Source organism: Sminthopsis crassicaudata, chromosome X (genome assembly GCF_048593235.1).
Source record: "Sminthopsis crassicaudata isolate SCR6 chromosome X, ASM4859323v1, whole genome shotgun sequence".
NCBI classification, from domain to species: domain Eukaryota; kingdom Metazoa; phylum Chordata; class Mammalia; order Dasyuromorphia; family Dasyuridae; genus Sminthopsis; species Sminthopsis crassicaudata.
Window position 1 is genome coordinate 43042805 of NC_133623.1, and position 18875 is coordinate 43061679.

Below are 18875 nucleotides of genomic sequence, written 5' to 3' on the forward strand. Positions count from 1 at the left end.
TCTCTATGCAGACATTCCCTCCTGACTAGCCGACTAAATGTGTACTAGGGGCTGGAAACATTTCTTTACTTGTCACTTTGTCGTGAATACTGTCATTCTTCCATTGTCCTTGAATCTCCCTTCTCTCATCAGTTTTTTTCCCTCTAATTCTTTCCATTTAGGGATTCCTCCTTGCCTCTTGTCTAGGTCATTGCTCTTAATCCAGCCTACCTTCATCTCCTACCCCTCCTTCAAATAGCTGCCGAGCTATTATTTCACATCTGGATTTCTAGGTTTGTAGCACCCACCTCTGCCTTGTTCAACAAGTCACGGGCTCACTGTTGCCTCGAGGGTCGTCATCATCATTTCAAACCCTTTACAACTTGAATCTGCTCTGGCTTTCCAGACTGATTTCCCATTCTCCCCCCCCCCACCCCAACCTTCTCTGCATTGCCAATTGGTTAACAATTCAACAGATGTGACAGGCTGTCTCCCATGTCTCTGCTCTCACCCAGGCCGTATACCTTGGGCATGGAGTGTGCTTTGTCCTCATTTCTTTCTGATTTGGAATCCCTGGGCCACTCAAGGCTCAGCTCCTTTAGAGCAGAGCTTATTTCATCTTTGTCTTCACATGATACCTTGTAGTATTTTGTATTTGATTTTGTTGTATAGTGAAGCCAGGCAACTGTTAGTCAAGTTAAGTGTCTTCAAGAACTGCTTGGGCTTAGGGCCTGTTCTCCTCACTACTACACTGCCATACTGTGGGTGCGCAGTAAACTTTTAGTGAATCTAAATCAATTTCTTAGAGATGAGGCACAGTCCCCCTCTACTACTGAAATGACCTTTTTGTCCTTCATTGCAAAAGGATTTTTCTCATAGGTGGTTTCATTCTGTTTCTGACCCATAACCAGTCAGTAATTTGCCATCCAATTTCAAAACGGATGAGAAATTTTGGTGTATTTTTTGTGTCACTTTGATAGTCAAGGTTTTTAATTCCTTTTTCCCTAGGAGACCCATGAACCTTAGTAAACTCTCTGTGCAGTCAGTTTTCAAGGGGTTTTGTCCTAGAGAAGTACTGAAAGATTTTTGAGGACAAGAATGGAGTAAAGTACCAGCTGGTGTGAAAGAAAAAAACAAACAAAAAAAAAGCACACCAAGCCACAGGCTTCTGAACAAGGTTGACATTAGCTGGGTCTTAGTGGTTTTTTTAAACACACAAAAAAAGCGATAGGCAAGTTATTTCTACTTTGCTTTATTTTCCAGATGATATTAGGGAAAGTAAATGTTAGACATTGATGACAATTGCAGTACAATCGTAGGGCTAGGATGGATCTACCTCTTTTATTTTTACCTGTCACATTGACAAAACGGTTCTATTTTATTGCCTCGTTAAAACTATATAATTGTTGGAATAAGAAGGGGGATGGTTTGGGTATTTCCAAAGTTTTAGTACCCAACAAAGCAATGGTGTTCCACTCGAGACAAAAGCGGCTTTCCCCCGTTCATCTGTATTTCAGACGTTCTACTACACATTACAGAGTCACCTGTCCGTTTCTCCTCCTCTGTAGACAGAGGAGCAGAAATGCATGTAAAAATCCGACGGCAGTGTTAGCTAGTGCTTTTCATACTAGTTCTCTGGGCTACGTTTCTAAATTGCATACACACTCTGAGAGGTTAAAATTCTTTCATGCAGGTTTCATTAACTTGACTAACTCTACTGATAACACTTCAAAGCAAAATCTGGTAAATAAGAGCAGCTCAAAAAAGCGCAATTTTAATAGCTAAGCTTTCAATGCTATTTGCCATGCTGTAATTAATCAGAAATAACCTAAACTACTTTGAGCGTACATTTTCCAAATGTCATGCAGGCTTCAGAAGAGAGCGCAGGAGCACATGCTACACACAAAAGCCAGAAGCCATTAGCCACAACGGAGAGCTTACTTCAAATCAGAATTCACTTCAAACACAAGCTTTTCTGTAAAATGCTGCATTAGTTGCTTTTAAAACACAAAGGCCAAAAAAGAGAGAAAAAGAAGATTATACTCTGCACAAAGCAAAAGCTCCCGTTAGTCATTATGGTAAAGGCAGCTACTACTATGTTTGGGAATACAGCTCTATTTGTGGATATAGTTCTCTCAAGGTATATATGATGATAAAAATCTAACTTGTCCTTCCCGAGAATCTCAGCAATGGGCTCAGGAGGTATGTTCTTTGTTCACAGCATTAGCCGTGTGTGGCAAACTACAATTTTTTAAGGGTTAGTTATTTTATAGCAGCATGCATAAGCATCTCTCTACTAAGGTTAACTGAAAATCTACTATAATAATAGGCTGCAGACTTAATGAATAGGAGCAAAGTTTAAATGGGATTGCTGCAGAGTTTTAATTTCTAAGAGCAAAGGCAATCACTGTGCACCTTTTTATGAGCCATGCTGTAAAGTGAGAGAGCAAGCTCTAATTTCTTTTTTGAAGTCTTGCTCCTGCTCCAGGGAGAGATAAAGAGGGCAGGATTCAAAACTCCATGCTCCAGGACAGGTGACCCCATCCCCTTACAGCTTTTTGGCACAGTCGGGGCAATAGATCTGCTCGCTGTGGCAGACAAAGCGCTTGTTAGCCAGATTCACGGAACACTTTTTACAGTGGAAGCAGTAGTCGTGCCAGGATTGCCCCTCGTAGGAGACCACACTGGAGCCTTTCCCAAATCCTGCAGGGAAAAAGAAAAAACGACCAAGAAAGGTGTGAATTACAGTCACCAGAAACTTCAGCTCCTCAAAATTGGAGCTGCTGGATTCAATTCCCAGAGTTTCCAGACCTGTCTGTCACCCTTTCCCCCCCTTCATTTGACAGGTGAGAAAACGGAAGTTCAGGGAGAAGTGACTTGTCCCACAGCACCACATCAGCTTTTACATCAGAAAAGCAAGTTTTTCTAAAGGGACGCTGGACAGGCTGAGAGGGAGCTGGAGTTGTGGCTGGTACTTTTCTTTTCCCATTTTCCCCAACCATGGCAACAATTAGAGTTTTAAGGGTTATTTTGCAGCAATCAGGCTAAAAGCTTTTCTTTCTGAAGCAAATCAGGACACCTTCTTACTCATACCTTTTTCTCTAAGCTTTCAGGCTAACTGCTTCAGGGGGAAGAAAAAAAAAAAAAAACTAGAGCAGTCATTTATGAGCCACTAGAAAATCATTGCAGTTGTTTTAAATAACCCAGGTAGGATTTAAAAGATTAGACAGTAGGCCCCGGGTAAGATCAGCAGATCTGGGGGTGGGGGTGGGGTGGGGGGGAGATTCCTCCTGAGGGCTAGCACCTTGGCTGCGGGAAGCCCCCTCCAGCTACTTTCCTTCCTTTGTGCAGTCTCCATTGTGGCCACCACCCTGCTTTATCAAACTGGCCACCAGGAGGCAAACTTAGACTGTTCCATTATCGGGAGAAAAGGCACCACCCCAAAAGCACAGCTCTGGCTCTTTGTCTTCACTGTTCAGAGCTCTGGCAGGGACAAAGCCACTTTTCCAAGGTGCAGGTAGAATATACACTGCGCCCCCGCCCCTGCCCCTGCCCCAACCCCCAGGGTTTTCCATCCTTTTTCCCTAAAGATTTCTAAGACTCCTTGAAGCAGCAGGTTCTAGGTAAGGGCCCAGTCCAGGGGAAGCACTTCATTCAGAGTCACTCTTAAGGTAATTTTCCTTCTAGCCTTCAGTGAATACAAAATGGGCACTCAAAGGGCTCTGGCAGGGAAGTGAGCTGTGAGGAGGGGGGAAGGCCCATGCTGAGTACTCAGCCTGCTTTTTCTCATCTCCTACCAGCTAAGGAGCGATGGGGGGTGGGGAGGTGGGGGGGACAAAGTCTGGCCTGACACCTCTCCTCTGATCTAGCAAACATTTCTCTTGTTAGCTCAATACCCAGTATTGTACTATAGCTGCTAGTATAGCCAGTGTGGCCTCAGGCAACTTTAGCTAGCTGTGGGGCTCTGGAACAGTCCTCCCCCCATTTGCCTCGGTCTCCTAGACAAGGAGATGGCAAACCACTATCTCTGCCGAGAAAATCCCAGTGGGGGGGGGGGGGGAGGAAGATGGTGTGGCTAACCCAGGGATAGGTCAGTCCCAGCTCCAAGTCTAGGCGGTTCTGAGTCCTCAGCAGGGTGCTATCATGCAGAGACCCCTGCTCTGCTGTAGCGGGAGAGGTTCACATGTAACCTAACTCATGGGGAGGGCGGGGGCGGGACACAGGTTTAAGGCCTAGAAAGGAGTGGCAGAGCATTTCCCTCTCCCCCATGCTAGCACTGGCCCCTAGAACCCACCTACCTGTGATGGGGTTCTTACATCCAGCACATTTCTTGGCAACAAAGGACTTGTAGCAGTCCACGCAGTAATATTGATCCTCCACCGCAGTGAAGCGCTGTCCAGCCAGCTTCTTGCTGCAGGTGGCACACACGAAGCACTCGCCGTGCCAGGGCTGATCCTGATAAGTGATTCCTCCAGAAGTGATGGCCTAGACAGGGAGGGAAGGGTCAGAGACTGCGCCGTAACACCAATACATCTCCCCCCCCACTCCAGCACAGGATGGGGGAAGACGAGACATTCTGGGTGGGAAGAATGGGATATGGGCCTAGAAAAATGCCCATGTGGGGGGGATTGTTAAATGGGGCTGGGTCAAATGTGGATTCTCCAGACTGGCGGTGTTCTGTGCGCTGCCCCTTGCCGAAAAGGGAACCTTACGCCCCCATAACTGCAGTAAGGCACACCTTGTTGCACTTTACACAGTGCTTGGCAAACTTGGTCTCATGACAGGTAACGCAGTAGAAGTCTTCACCCTTGGGGAAGAAGCTGCCGGTTCCAATGACCTGTTTGCAGTTACTGCAAGTGAAACAATCCTTATGCCAGACGTTCTTCTTGTATTCCACGTTTTGGTCTCCTAAGGGAGGAAGCAGTTGAATTGCCATGGGGTCATCCAGTAAAACAGGGTACCTGATCCCCCTCCCCAAACGCTTCTCTGGCCTTGCATGGGGCAGAGGACAAAGTTTCACTCCTTTTCCTGACTCCAAATTCATTTGCGCTGCAGCGTCGCGGGGACTAGAATTCAATAAAGTGCCAGGAAGGAGTGTTTTCTTTGGGGTAGAACTGCCACTGGCAGGAGGGTGATGTTGCATATTGGGTATGTCATTCAAAGGGTACTGCTGAATGTGTCTCCTGCCCCCCCCCAAGTTTGGGACGTCATCTTTCATTCAGGGAAAGTAGGTACCTGCAACAATTTGCTTGAAGCATCCTTTGCATCGGGGGGAATCCTCCCTCGTGGTGCACTTATTACACAGGATCTTATTGTCTTTGGACACAAAGGTCTCATTGGCCAGAGGATGGTAGCACTTGGCACAGCGGAAGCAGGAGTCGTGCCAGTAGCGGTTCTTGTAATGCAGCTCCTAAAAGCACAGGAAACCCAGAAGCGGTGTGATTTTTTCAGGACCCCTCTCCATTCCCAATCTGTGACTCTCTCACACCCCGACCCTTCAAGGTGTTGGTTTTTCCCCCATTCTCCCCTGAGTTGGCCACAAAGGAAGAAGGGAGAGAAAGTCGGTAAAATAGTCAAAGTGGGGATTATTCAAAGCAAAGGGCCTTTTCCACTTAGCCCCAAAAGATTTCCTGCATTCTGTGGGGAAAAACCCCTCACATATTATATCTGACTTAAGAAACCCCCCACCCCAAAGAAGGAGCCCTTAGAAAGGACTTGAATCCCCTAGGTTTTTAAAGATAGGAAATAATGATGTCCTGCGAGAGACCAAGTCAAAGTTTCCACTGGTGCATGTCATTCACCCCTTGCAGTCAAAAGCCACCTCTTAATCACTAGCAGCCCCTCAGTCTAGCTTTTTTTGTATATTGGCTCATATAGAACAAAGAAAACACAAATAAGACATGGGTGGGGCTGGGCCTAGAAGCTAGAGGGAGAGAACAGCTCCCTCCCCAGGCTGGGGCGGAAAATGGCTTCAGTTGGACATCAGGGGATTGAGGCTTTGAATCCAAGTTCTGCCACTTGGGCAAATAATTGATGTCCACTAGGCCTCGGTTTCTATTCTTCAGAATGAGATAATGTGAGGTCCTCCAGATGGTAGGAGTGGGACCCCCAAATCCACCCTTTAGGCAAGCAGAGTAATAAGTAACAAGATGTGGGAATGCAGCCTAGTGAAGATTAGCCCAGCTACTGTACCCCACAAAGGAGAAAGGAGCATTGGTACGCCCCTGTGACCAGATAGGCACAGCCAGGGAGACAGGTTTCAGTCCTACTTAGAAGGGCTTGTGGCCAACGACGGGGAGACCATCAGTTACCTTGGAGTCGGCCCCAATGGGTTTCCGACACTCCACGCAAGTGTTGGCACAGAACTTGTCAAAGCACTTCACACAGCAGTGCCGGCCCTCCTTCTGCACATACTTCTTCCCTTGCAAGGGGTCCCTGCAGTAGTGGCAGTCAAACTTCTCCGACATGGTGCCCACCGTGTAGCCTCCGGGACCTGAGGGAGAGGGAGACAAGGAAGCCGAGTTACCCCCTTGAAGGTAGGGCAGGGAAGTGGTGTGGGAAAGTATGGTGTTAGAGGCCAGCGTCTAGGCTTCTTCTAACAAATCAAGTAATAGGTCTAGAAGTTGTTTCTCATCCTTCAAGGTTTAAGGAGGGGCTGGGTTAATCAGGGTCCCGCAAAGAGGCAGGTTTAAGACACAACTCAAGAGGGGAAGGAGAGGGGGGCGTTTCGTCTTGCAGGAGAAAGTAGAAGAAGAGCTACACACCCAAACCAAGATGTCAGGAAGAGGCAAGAGCTGAAGGCCAGAAGGACTCCAGTGAAGATCTCTGCAGGAGGGTAGGACACAAGTCTACTCCCCCTCCTGCAGGAGGGAAGGACACAAGTCTACTCCCCCTCCTGCAGGAGGGTAGGACACAAGTCTACTCCCCCTCCTGCAGGAGGGTAGGACACAAGTCTACTCCCCCTCCTGCAGGAGGGTAGGACACAAGTCTACTCCCCCTCCTGCAGGAGGGTAGGACACAAGTCTACTCCCCCTCCTGCAGGAGGGAAGGACACAAGTCTACTCCCCCTCCTGCAGGAGGGAAGGACACAAGTCTACTCCCCCTCCTGCAGGAGGGAAGGACACAAGTCTACTCCCCCTCCTGCAGGAGGGAAGGACACAAGTCTACTCCCCCTCCTGCAGGAGGGAAGGACACAAGTCTACTCCCCCTCCTGCAGGAGGGAAGGACACAAGTCTACTCCCCCTCCTGCAGGAGGGAAGGACACAAGTCTACTCCCCCTCCTGCAGGAGGGAAGGACACAAGTCTACTCCCCCTCCTGCAGGAGGGTAGGACACAAGTCTACTCCCCCTCCTGCAGGAGGGTAGGACACAAGTCTACTCCCCCTCCTGCAGGAGGGTAGGACACAAGTCTACTCCCCCTCCTGCAGGAGGGTAGGACACAAGTCTACTCCCCCTCCTGCAGGAGGAGGGAAGGACAGAGTCCTTCCCTGGCCTCCCCTGCAGCAGGAGGGAAGGACAGAGTCCTTCCCTGGCCTCCCCTGCAGCAGGAGGGAAGGACAGAGTCCTTCCCTGGCCTCCCCTGCAGCAGGAGGGAAGGACAGAGTCCTTCCCTGGCCTCCCCTGCAGCAGGAGGGAAGGACAGAGTCCTTCCCTGGCCTCCCCTGCAGCAGGAGGGAAGGACAGAGTCCTTCCCTGGCCTCCCCTGCAGCAGGAGGGAAGGACAGAGTCCTTCCCTGGCCTCCCCTGCAGCAGGAGGGAAGGACAGAGTCCTTCCCTGGCCTCCCCTGCAGCAGGAGGGAAGGACAGAGTCCTTCCCTGGCCTCCCCTGCAGCAGGAGGGAAGGACAGAGTCCTTCCCTGGCCTCCCCTGCAGCAGGAGGGAAGGACAGAGTCCTTCCCTGGCCTCCCCTGCAGCAGGAGGGAAGGACAGAGTCCTTCCCTGGCCTCCCCTGCAGCAGGAGGGAAGGACAGAGTCCTTCCCTGGCCTCCCCTGCAGCAGGAGGGAAGGACAGAGTCCTTCCCTGGCCTCCCCTGCAGCAGGAGGGAAGGACAGAGTCCTTCCCTGGCCTCCCCTGCAGCAGGAGGGAAGGACAGAGTCCTTCCCTGGCCTCCCCTGCAGCAGGAGGGAAGGACAGAGTCCTTCCCTGGCCTCCCCTGCAGCAGGAGGGAAGGACAGAGTCCTTCCCTGGCCTCCCCTGCAGCAGGAGGGAAGGACAGAGTCCTTCCCTGGCCTCCCCTAAATTGTTCTTTCTTACCTTAATCTTCAAGTGTCTTCTCCTAGGTGGTGATGTAGACAAAGCTGGAGCACTACATCAGTAGTATCTTCCATTTAACATAACCCCCCCCCCCCCACCAATAAACTTCTAAAAGTGTGTTCCTAGCCTTGGTGGTTTCTTTGTCTCTGAAGCGGCGACTTCCCTGCCTTGTGTGGAGTCTTAATTTTTCATCCCATTGATATATGCCTCCCCTCCACTATTTCCCAACTCCCCCATGCCCTGTGGGGTTTTTCTATAAACCCTATGCTGAAGGTGTTTGGGGATGTTGACACCTGAACTGCACAGAGGGACCCTAACTTAGCAAAATCTATGTGAATCCTCCCCCGAACCAAGGCCAGAAACCACTGCCCGTGTTTCTGATCAATAGAGAGCTTGGTAGGGACAGTAAATATTAAAACACTTAAGGTCAGTTGGGTGTTGTGCACACATGGGTATCCTTAGACAGTTTAAGAGCCACAGATTTAAAATTGGGAAGGTTACCTAGTCTTTTTACAGATGAGGAAATTAAGGCTCAGGGGAGGGAAGTCTTACAACTAAAAACCACTTTTGATCCAGAACATCCAGTGGCCTGGGACTTGGCTCTCTTTGGGAAAGGTTTAAGATGAGGAGACCTAACCTAGGGCGCTAAGGACGTTAAGTATCTGAAGGGCAACCAAGGGAGAAACAGGATTCCATGAGCTCAGTCTGGCCCATAGGAGAGGCCATCTGGATGCTTCTCACCTTCTCCATTGAGGCTAGATATCCAAGGTGTGCTGTGCAGTTGGATTCTAACCACGAGGGCCTCTGCCAGCATCGTACTGCTGACAACACAATACAAAGAGCAACGAGAAGGGATGGGGAGTGTGTCAGTGCTCAATAGAATGAACAAATAAAATCCCTCTATGAAACTCCACTAAGAACACAGGAGGAGCCTGGGATTCTAGACCTACTTTTGCTTTCTGACAAGCCCTTTCCCTGCTTATAAAATGAAACAAGTGGGATATACACCAGATAGGGAGGCAGATGTGACTTTCAGTTCCACCTCTGACCAATATTGGCTCTGGGAGGCTGGGCAAATCAATCATTGGGTGGTTGGGGACTGTCTAAATGAATTTAGTGGGGAGAACACTTGGTTTGGAGTTCACAAGGGAAAATCCTCAGATCTAGCGCTGACTCATGTCTCCAAAGAATTTTCACCCCAGAGCCTAAGAAAATCCTTGAGCAATTCTGAGATGTGTGCTGACAGGTAGACGGTGGGCGCTTCTTCGAAGTCTCACTTGTTGATTGCCTGAATCTCAGAATATGAGTTGAAAGGACCCGTTTGCGCATGGGCTCTGCGCTACAAAATGATCCCCGTTCCACTCTTAGACACCACACCTCCCTGTATCTTTTCCCCTTGCTCCCAGTTCTACCTGTGGAAATAAGCAGAACAAGCCCAAACTCCCTCCCATATATGGCAATCCTTGAAAAGCTGCCAGGCCACATGGAGGTGTAGCTTTTCACATTTCATGGTTCTATATGGGGGCAAAGGGGAAGGAAATGCTAGCCTTGTTTAATGATTTGTTTCACGATGGTGAAAGGAGTTCCCCCAGTTCTAGACAATTTCAAAATGAAGCAAGTAGCCGAGGACACTCGTCTACAGTCAACCCAATGCCCGCTCTCAGTATTTCTCTTGGAGAAGTACAAGTAGTTTTGATAACACTCTTGAAGATTGCTACAATTTTAGCTTTTCCCTACAAAGAGAATAAAAATATTGCCCTTTATGCATCTTGGATTGAGCCAAATCCTCAGAATGGCCTCGAGAGTGTTAAGTGTGAAGGTTTTTGATTTTTTTTTGGGGGGGGGAGGACCCTGGACCATTCCGGGAGGTTCTTTGATGAGGTTTCTTGGGAAAACACAATGACATAATGACTTAAGTGCCTATGTACTCTGAAGATATGATAGTGTGAAGTTTTCCATTAACGCTGTGTGTGAAGGGGGAAAAAAAGATAAGCTCTCCAATTCTGGGGTCATCGAGGCCAGTCCCCTTCACTTGCCTGTTGAGAGAAATTCTGACTTTGCCCAAAACTCCTCAAGCTAGCAAGTGCTAGAATCAACATTAAGATCCAAATTCATGGGCTGATATCCAGGGATCTTCACATGTGGGGAAAAAAGGGGAAAACTTTTAAAAATTCATTTGTGGGATGAAGTCCCACAGACCGAGACTGCGGCCACTGAGTTCCTTATTCAAATCTGTGGGGAAAAACAAATATCGAAGACATTATTAATATTTCTAAACTACCATTTGGCAGGAAAAGTGAATTTGTCAGGTGAGTGTCAGTAACCACAGCCTGTCGCACGTCATCTTGGCTCACAATGGAAAATCCCTTAGTCTTCCTTTTTAAGCCATTAATAAGAAGTGCAGGAGACTCGTTTTAATTTCTCTCTCTTTGGTTGTCTTTAGAAAGAATAGTCGTTAGATAATAATGATGACTGTGGCACTCCCTTGCTTAACACATTCTGGTGGCTTCCCACTGACCCCCTTTGGCCTCTGGCTCCCAACTTTTCACCTTTCTATATACACCTTTTTGCCGAAACTGTCCCCCATTTTGTGAAATGCTTTCCCTGCCCACCTTTGTTTCTTGGGATTCCCCCTACCTTTTAAGGCCGAGATCTGGTGACAATTCCCGATGTTCCCACTTTGTTGAAGCTCTAAATAAGTTAGTGTATACTCTGCATATATTGGGGTAACAACTGAGCCGTCTACACGTTTCCCCGCCAGCAGAACGGCATGCTTCCCAACAGGGACCCTTTGCTTTTAGTAAATTCTCACGGAGTTGACTTGGGCACACAAGTGTCCATTACAAAAGAAAGCAATGTTAGAAAAAAGACACCGGATGTGAAGCTAAGCAATCGACGGCCAGGAGCCAGCCTGGACATTTAGGAACTGCTCTCCCTGCTGCCTCCGTCCACTGCTTCCCATCATTTGAAGAGAAAATGGCCCCACATCACCCTCAAGAGGAGAAGCCCTAGTAAAGTGGGACTAGCTCATTCCAGTAGCTAGTGACTTCTCCCTTCTCCCCCTCCCATCATACCTCTGGTTGCAAGTGTTCTGCTATTTCTCAGCCTCTTGTTTCCTACAGCTCTGCCTTAGACTACCTGGTCTGCATTTTCTACTCCCCCTAACTCCACTGAATCAGCCAGTCCCTCTTCAGCAACCAAGACCTATTCCCCCCCCCAACTTCTCTCGTTCTATCTTGCACTCATGAAAAACTGACTTAAGTCTAAAGACACCCAACCTAGGGCTGGGTGCGCCCAGCCCCCCCTAGCCCAGCGGGCCAGGAGAGAGAACGAGCGTGTTCTAGACCCTCCTCTGAAGTTCTCTCCCTCCATCCAAACCCTTGGAGCAGCCATCCTGCCTTCCAGTTTGTTTATCCTCAAGAACTTTAATATCTGCCTCCCAATTTGTCTCCATTTCTGCCCTCACCATGTGGAAATTTCAGTATATGGCCGATGTACTCTAGGCACGCTGATGACCTCCCTGTTCCCGAACTGTCTCAATTCGTGACCTCCACCATTTCACCTCAGCTGCACACATACTTATCCAATCACTCTGCCAAGAAATAATTTGCGTAATTGTTCCAAAAGTGACTACAATGTACATGTCCTCTGACCTGGAGACTCTCCCTGGCAAACATAGATCCCAAGGAGGTTGAAAAACAGAAAGGTCCCACATACACCGTGTGTGTGTGTGTGTGAGGGAGAGGGAGAGGGAGAGGGAGAGGGAGAGGGAGAGGGAGAGGGAGAGGGAGAGGGAGAGGGAGAGGGAGAGGGAGAGGGAGAGGGAGAGGGAGAGGGAGAGGGAGGGAGAGGGAGAGGGAGGGAGAGGGAGGGAGAGGGAGAGGGAGAGGGAGAGGGAGAGGGAGAGGGAGAGAGAGAGAGAGAGAGAGAGAGAGAGAGAGAGAGAGAGATTGAAAATGAAAAGAACGGCAACAAGCCACCAAACTAAACCATGACATTCTCATGATGCCCCAGAAGAGGAAACAGCAGAGGTGGGGGCGAGCCAAGTGGATTTGCTACTTTTGCCATTTACAAGGGATGGCTGTCTGGAAGGGAGAGGGAAATATTTGGAAACCAAACTGATATTAAAAAGAAGCACTAGATCCTGTGTTTCTGTGGGAGGAGGCCATCGGGTCAAATGACTTGCCCAGAGTTACACAGCTAATCTCTGTCTGCCACACATTAGGATCGGTGATCTATTCACTGCATCGCTTGGCTCCAATAAAAAGTCATTCTGTCCCCTGGCAAGTTATTTCACCTACTTGCATCGTCTTCATCTGTGAAACAAGCTGGTTAGAAATGGCGACTTTGGAAATTCCTTTTCAGCCCTTTTTGATCTGAGGGAGGCTGAGCCAATAAAACCTCAGAGGCATCAAAGTATTCAAGTAGTCCAATTCTGCCATTTAACAGGGGAGGGAAACTGAGGCTCAGAGTCACATAGCAACTAAGCCAGAAGCCTTGGGCAACCATAACTGGGCAATAACACGGTGGAGAAGCATCGTGTTGCAGGTGAAAGAATAGTGACCTTGGCATCAGAGATCCTAATGTGAAACACTGGCTCAGCTGTTTCCTCCCTGTGCTATCCTAGACAAGCTATTTCATCTCTTTGGGCCTTACGGGAAGAACTCTGGAAAATGAAGGGACCGGCCTAGAGGGCCCTAGAGGGCCCTTTTGGCTCAAGCTCTAGGATCTTATGAACTATGATCATAAGCCAAGACAGGCAGAGATTAAGGAGTTTCAAGAAGAAAGGAAATCACCATGACAGGCAGCGCTCCAAAGTCTGTCACTCCGATACTCTTAGGACAAACCATTTGACAGAGAAAAGAAGGGACAGACAAAGTTGAGTTATTTGAGCACAGAAACTTCAGGCAGTGCCTTTTTCTTTCACCAGAAAAGTAAAAGAATGGAGAAGGGAAAGACTTGATTTTCCCTCTTCTCTGTAGCTCACTTTTCTTGTCCCCTAGTGCTTAATCTGTAGAGAAAAGGCATCCCCCAAAGAATCTGTAATGATACGAACTGAAATGGGAAGCTCTCCCCTTGCCCAAACTTTCAGATATATTAACTCTGGAGAAAGAAATGTTATCGATTACTAAGTCAAAGTAACCACAAAAGCCAACTGCCTCATGTCAAGCATGCATGAGTTCATAAGCACTAAAGAGACGTGAGGCGAAGCTGCCTCAAAATGGACTAGCTGCCTGTAGAGGCCACGGGCTTCCCCTTCCCTAGGGATAGCGGAGGTGGCTTCTTGGTCAGGCGTAGGTTAGATTAGATGCCTCTGCCCTGTTTCCATCCAGTCAATGAGTAGGATGATTAATCGTTATTGCTAATAACAGCTGATACTGATAGAATGTTTTAAGATTTGCAAAACACTCTACACTGTATCTTATTTGAGCTTAACCAAAAAAAAAAAAAATCCTCATTCGGATCTTGTCAGTTCTTACCCAGGTGATCTTGTGCAAATGATTTCATCATTCTGTGCCTCAGTTTCCTCAGCTGTAAAAATGGAAGAGCTTAATTGGATGGCTTCTAGATGAGGAAACAAACTTGCTCAGAGTCATATGGTCAATGTCAGAGGCAGGACCTGAACCCAGGTTCTTACTGACTTCCAAGTCCAGCCGCTACCCAGAGTTGTTCCAGACCATCTTTACAAAGGGAGAGATGATCATTGCGAGACATCCATTAGCAGTAGTACCAGCGGCATAGGTGATCACACAAAACCTCCCCCCGGTGCACAAACTTCAGTAATTGTACGGACGACGCGCTAGAAAGTCGACATGAACATAATGGGAGGGAGACGACAGTGCCCAAGTTTCCCTTTGATAAGTCTCTATTTCCTTTCTTCATCTTTATCATAGGAGAGAAGTGGGTTAGGGGAAAAGCTCAGTGCTTAAGAATCGACTGACCGCCCAACTCCCAAGACGAGGGACACCTAGGAAAATGGCACCACTCCGATTCAGTTATTTGGCTGATGGTTAACCAGATGCTCTTTTTGGTCTTAATTTATCTTTGATGTCTGAATCTCATTTCCTGCCCAAACACATAGAGCCTTCTGAACAATGACTGACTTTCTCTGCCAAACAAAAGACCCAGGGCTTTCGTTACTTCCACCTACTTCTCACTGTGGAGGGCCCCGTGTGAACATGGAGGTGGAAGAGATGATGCTTAATCTGGACAACACAGAGACACTTCATTCAGAATCACAGAACCTGGGTTTAAATGCTCCCTATGTCACCGACCTGGAGAGAACGGTCTAGTCACTTGACCTATCCAAGCCTTGGTCTCTCCTAAAAGGAAAGGGGCGATTTAAATACATTCTAAGATCTATTCCAATTCTAAGCCTGTGATTCTATGAGCTCCTTTTCTTCAGTTTCTTTCTCCTAAAAGTAGAGCACTACATGAAATTCTGGAAAACTGAAAAGTCTGAGTGTTTACTGTGAAACTTGACAGAAATTACCAGAATCAAAATGGCTAAAAGCAGGAGCTAAAGCCAGGGATGTGTAAACTCTACCAAATTGACATGAAACAAGAGTTCAAAGCCTGGCACAAAATAATAGCCACTTGACAAATGCTTACTAAATAAACAAATGGAGGCGCTGTGTTGTTACAGTAAACTTAAAGCCCAGTACTTAAGTCCCTGGACAAGGAGCCCAGCCTTGGAAGGGGAAAACACACACACTTGTGTTCCTGAGGGTTGGAATAGTGAATCTACAAGGCCAGCCTTTGAGACAAGAAGATACAGATTCCAGCCTCTGCCACTTCCTAGCCCTAGGATTTCTCCTCAATGCTCTAGCAATTCTACGTTACAAAAAAGTTACTATACAGTGAAAGCACTCACACATGTATACATTTGCACACAAACCCCCCCCCCCCCATTACCTGTTTGGAGGAAGCAGAGCTTAGTGATAGAATTTACTTGATCATGGGTTCAAATTCTCTCTGACTTTTACTAGCCAGGTCATCACTGACAAGCCGCTAAGCCTCCCTTGGCCTCATCTGTTCGATGGGCTAATAATAGCTGGAGCATTTCCCTTGCAGGGTTGTAAGGCTCCAGGGGTCTCACGTATGCAAAGTGCTACATAAATGTTACCAGTGATTAGGGATGCCTTTTATTAGGGAATCAATACTCCCCCCGAAGGCTCTGTTCTTCAAAAAGCCAACTGACCCAATGGCAAGGCTTTCGAATTTAGTTGTTGGAATCATTTCCTACAGCCATCTCCAGGGTTTGGGAAACTAGAATTCAGCTGGAGCTAGAACTGACTTTTCTCTCCAGTTGCTCAGGCCCTTATTCCAGAAGGGCAGCCTGCATTTCTTTCAACGCCTCCTGCTATACAGATAACATTCCTCACTTAACTACAAAGTTTCCTCTTTCAGCAAATTCCTGAAATACATCCAACATGTTGTAATTAAAACAAGTTGGAGCTTCCAAATGAATTGTGTGCATGCAAATCATATTACAATAGATAACTTTTCAGGTAAATCCTTCCTTTTGGGAGACTAGACTTGTGATTAGAAAATGGATATATAATACTTCCCCAAAACACACACACACACACACACACACACACACACACACACACACACACACACATGCTTATCTTCTCATATACCATTTCAAGTGACCCCAAATATGAATATGTAAATGTAATTCTTATAATCAATCTGTTTACAGTTTTTCTAATGATGCGCTTTCTTCCAAGGAGCCCAACGAGTGGGAATAGAAATGGAAAAATCATTTTCTGAAGGTTATTTTTGGTCTGCTAATTGCCATAGCCCACATCAGTGTGCCACTCACACCCAAAACTAATATAGGTCTCTAATGAAAGCGCATTTACATTGATTTACTGAAAATAGGCAACCAATTATATTAAAACTTCTGGCGATAAAAAGGGCAGTTGTGCAGTAGTAGTAGTAATGTATCTGGAGACTTAATAAAAATGGAATAGCTCTTTGCCTATGATTAGGTGTGATCATACACAAGACTAATTCTACCAGACTCATAAATGGGAAGGTACCAGTGGGGCCCCACTAACACAAAGACTCATGCTCCCAGTTTCTTCCCTTTTAGCGAAAGCTGCTCTTACTAATCGGGATACTAAGATACACTGGGCTTTGACACCTCTTCTTCCTCTTTGCTTCCCTCATAAATATTTCCCCTACGATCTTGCCACCATTCATATTACTAGTTATTCCTTTGGCTGCTTTCAAATTCTGTGATTTAAAAACGCTGAAGATCCCTATTAAATATAGGTTTGTTATCTAAAAGAGGGCTTTTTAAACTTTTTCCCACTTACAACCCAAGAAGTTGTTATGCGACCCCAGACATACAGGTATATAAAATAGGTATTAAATTAATTAAATTAATCAATTAATTAAACATTAATTGATAGTAAGTCATAATTTCACAACCGCCACATTCAACTACATGACCCCACATAGGGTTATGACCCACAGTTTAAAAAAGTTTTGATATAAGAGTATCATACATTAGCATTCATTAATACAACAGAGAAATAAGTTCTCGAGTGAACTGAACAAAAGAAAAGTCAACTTGGTCACAGTGGGGGGGTAACATAGTCAATAGAGCATGCTGGAGCACCCAGCTTTGGATGCTAGAGTGAGTGGGAGCTGAAGGTAGGTATCATCTTTAGAGATCAGTCTGCCTAACTCCACCATTTTATAGAAGAGCAAACTATGATCCAGAGGGGTTATATACTGCAATATAGCCTCAGGTTCTCAAACTAGATTTCCACTGTACCAAACTAAAAATGAGATATTTTTCCTGTGTATATGTGTATGCATATTTAGCAAACAGTATTTTATTTTTCCTAATTATATGTAAAGATAGTTTTCAATATTCATTTTATAAGATTTTGTGTTTACAATTTCTCTCCCTTCTTTCTAGCTTGCCCCCCCCCAAGATGGCAAGCAATCCAATAGAGGTTATCCACTTGCAATCGTGTTAAACTTATATTTAAGTTACTCATGTTGTAAGAGAAGAATCAGAACAAAAGGGAAAAACCACCCAAAAATAAATAAATAAATAAAGGGAAATAGTGTGCTTCTCCTTGCATGCACATCCACAGTTCTTTCTCTGGCTGTGGAGAGCATAAAAGGGCATTTTTAAATGGCAAAGATTCTGCTTAAGCTGGCTTCTAAGATATCTGTGACACTCTGGCTTCCATGTTAAAAGAATCCCCTTTTAAGATACAAATACCCTGGGAACGGGGCACATCCTCAGCTTTCATTAATCACTGATGCCTTTGAATTGTTTCGGCATTTTAAAAAGATACTAAAGTAGCTGAAGCCAGAATGGAAGCTCACGAAGACAGTAAAGGAACTGGCAGGGGATTAATTTTCTCAGGGAACATGTCCAATCACCTCCACCAACTCATAAGCCACTGGCATCTCCCCAGTACCTACCCAGCAAGACATGCACAGTTGTTGTTGTGGTTCAGTCACATCCACCTCTGCAGGTCCCCGTTGGGGGTTTTTAGCAACTTGATAAATGTGTGGTGTTTGCTGAACAAGCGAGGACAAAGGAAAATAGACTAAGTTCACTTCTCAATTTTACCAAGTTCTTTTTGTGTTTACAATTCCGAGGCCTGTGTCTAACCTCAACTTTCCCCCCTAACACCTAGCAAGCCCACTGCGCTGAGCCCAAAAGATATCCATCTGCCTTTGTTAGTCAATGGTGGTCAAGCCCTGCTGAACCAACTCACTTCCTCCCTTGTGCCTCAGTTTCCTCACCTGTTAGCTCAGGGATCAGACTAGATGAGACTTAATAAACCCATATAAAAAAATCAGGTCCACGGGTCCTTTTCTAAATCCAAGGTCAACTGCTTCTCAAACAAAGCATTGAAGAAATCCCTCCCACCAAATGCACTGAGGTTGTGGTTATTTGGGAGGAAGGGTTGGTGGATTTCAGGAGAAAGAAGAGCTGGACCTGTCAGAGAAAACAAAAACCATTCAGACAACCACAGTGCTCTGGCTAGATAACTGCCCCAAATTATTCATAAGGGACAGTAATGACGGGCAGAAACTTAGTGGGGAGCCAGAGGCCTGAAACATTTTGCTTTTGCCTTTATCAAATCCATTAACTCCACCATGTGTGTCAGCCCTGGACAGCTCTTTTGAAAGGGATTTGATGGCTGTACTGTATACCAATGGGTGGGGAGGTGGGTGGGCCGGCCGCTAGGGAGGTTGCTTTCTTTGCCCTCATGACTCGCCTGTCAGAGCTCAAAGTGGAGGATGGGGTCCAACTACCCCCAAATCCCTTGTTCTTATCCTCAAGGGTCTATTTTAAGCACAGACTCACAAGAAGCCACTAACAAAAGTTAGACAGTTGTCCCATGGAGACCACACCTACTTTAGGGTCACACCGCATCCTCTCCCCCCCCTCCCCACCAGTCTATCCAGTTTCTGAATTTATATTCTCAGTACAAAGCTGGAATTCTATTTCCTAAAATAAGTTCTCCCCCCACGCCCCCAATTTCACAGGAGAGTTGAATACAAGTTGATCCAATTTACTCCAAGAATGAATAGCCCTTTCAAGCTGTACTTAGCCCTTCTGGATTTATAGAGGCCACAGTCACACTTGGGGACCC

The 18875-nt window shown here is 46.6% G+C and overlaps 1 protein-coding gene across 18 annotated transcripts in view; it reads right to left on the bottom strand.

Annotated features, from left to right (window-relative positions):
• Window positions 1-1215: 1215 nt before the first annotated feature.
• The window catches only part of FHL1 (four and a half LIM domains 1), a 93639-nt gene continuing 75979 nt past the window's right edge, over window positions 1216-18875 (bottom strand). For 14 of the 18 annotated variants that reach the window (XM_074277881.1, XM_074277880.1, XM_074277871.1 and 11 more), the window contains 5 exons: window positions 6291-6472; window positions 5215-5389; window positions 4718-4887; window positions 4278-4464; window positions 1216-2682 (listed from right to left, as the gene is read on the bottom strand). In XM_074277881.1, the coding sequence (XP_074133982.1) occupies window positions 2528-2682; window positions 4278-4464; window positions 4718-4887; window positions 5215-5389; window positions 6291-6446 (843 nt within the window). In that variant the 5' untranslated portion in view covers window positions 6447-6472 and the 3' untranslated portion in view covers window positions 1216-2527. Of the gene's footprint in view, window positions 2683-4277; window positions 4465-4717; window positions 4888-5214; window positions 5390-6290; window positions 6473-10268; window positions 10465-17691; window positions 17791-18018; window positions 18184-18875 lie in introns of those variants that run through there. The other 4 variants (XM_074277878.1, XM_074277883.1, XM_074277874.1 and 1 more) reach the window with 2 other exon arrangements.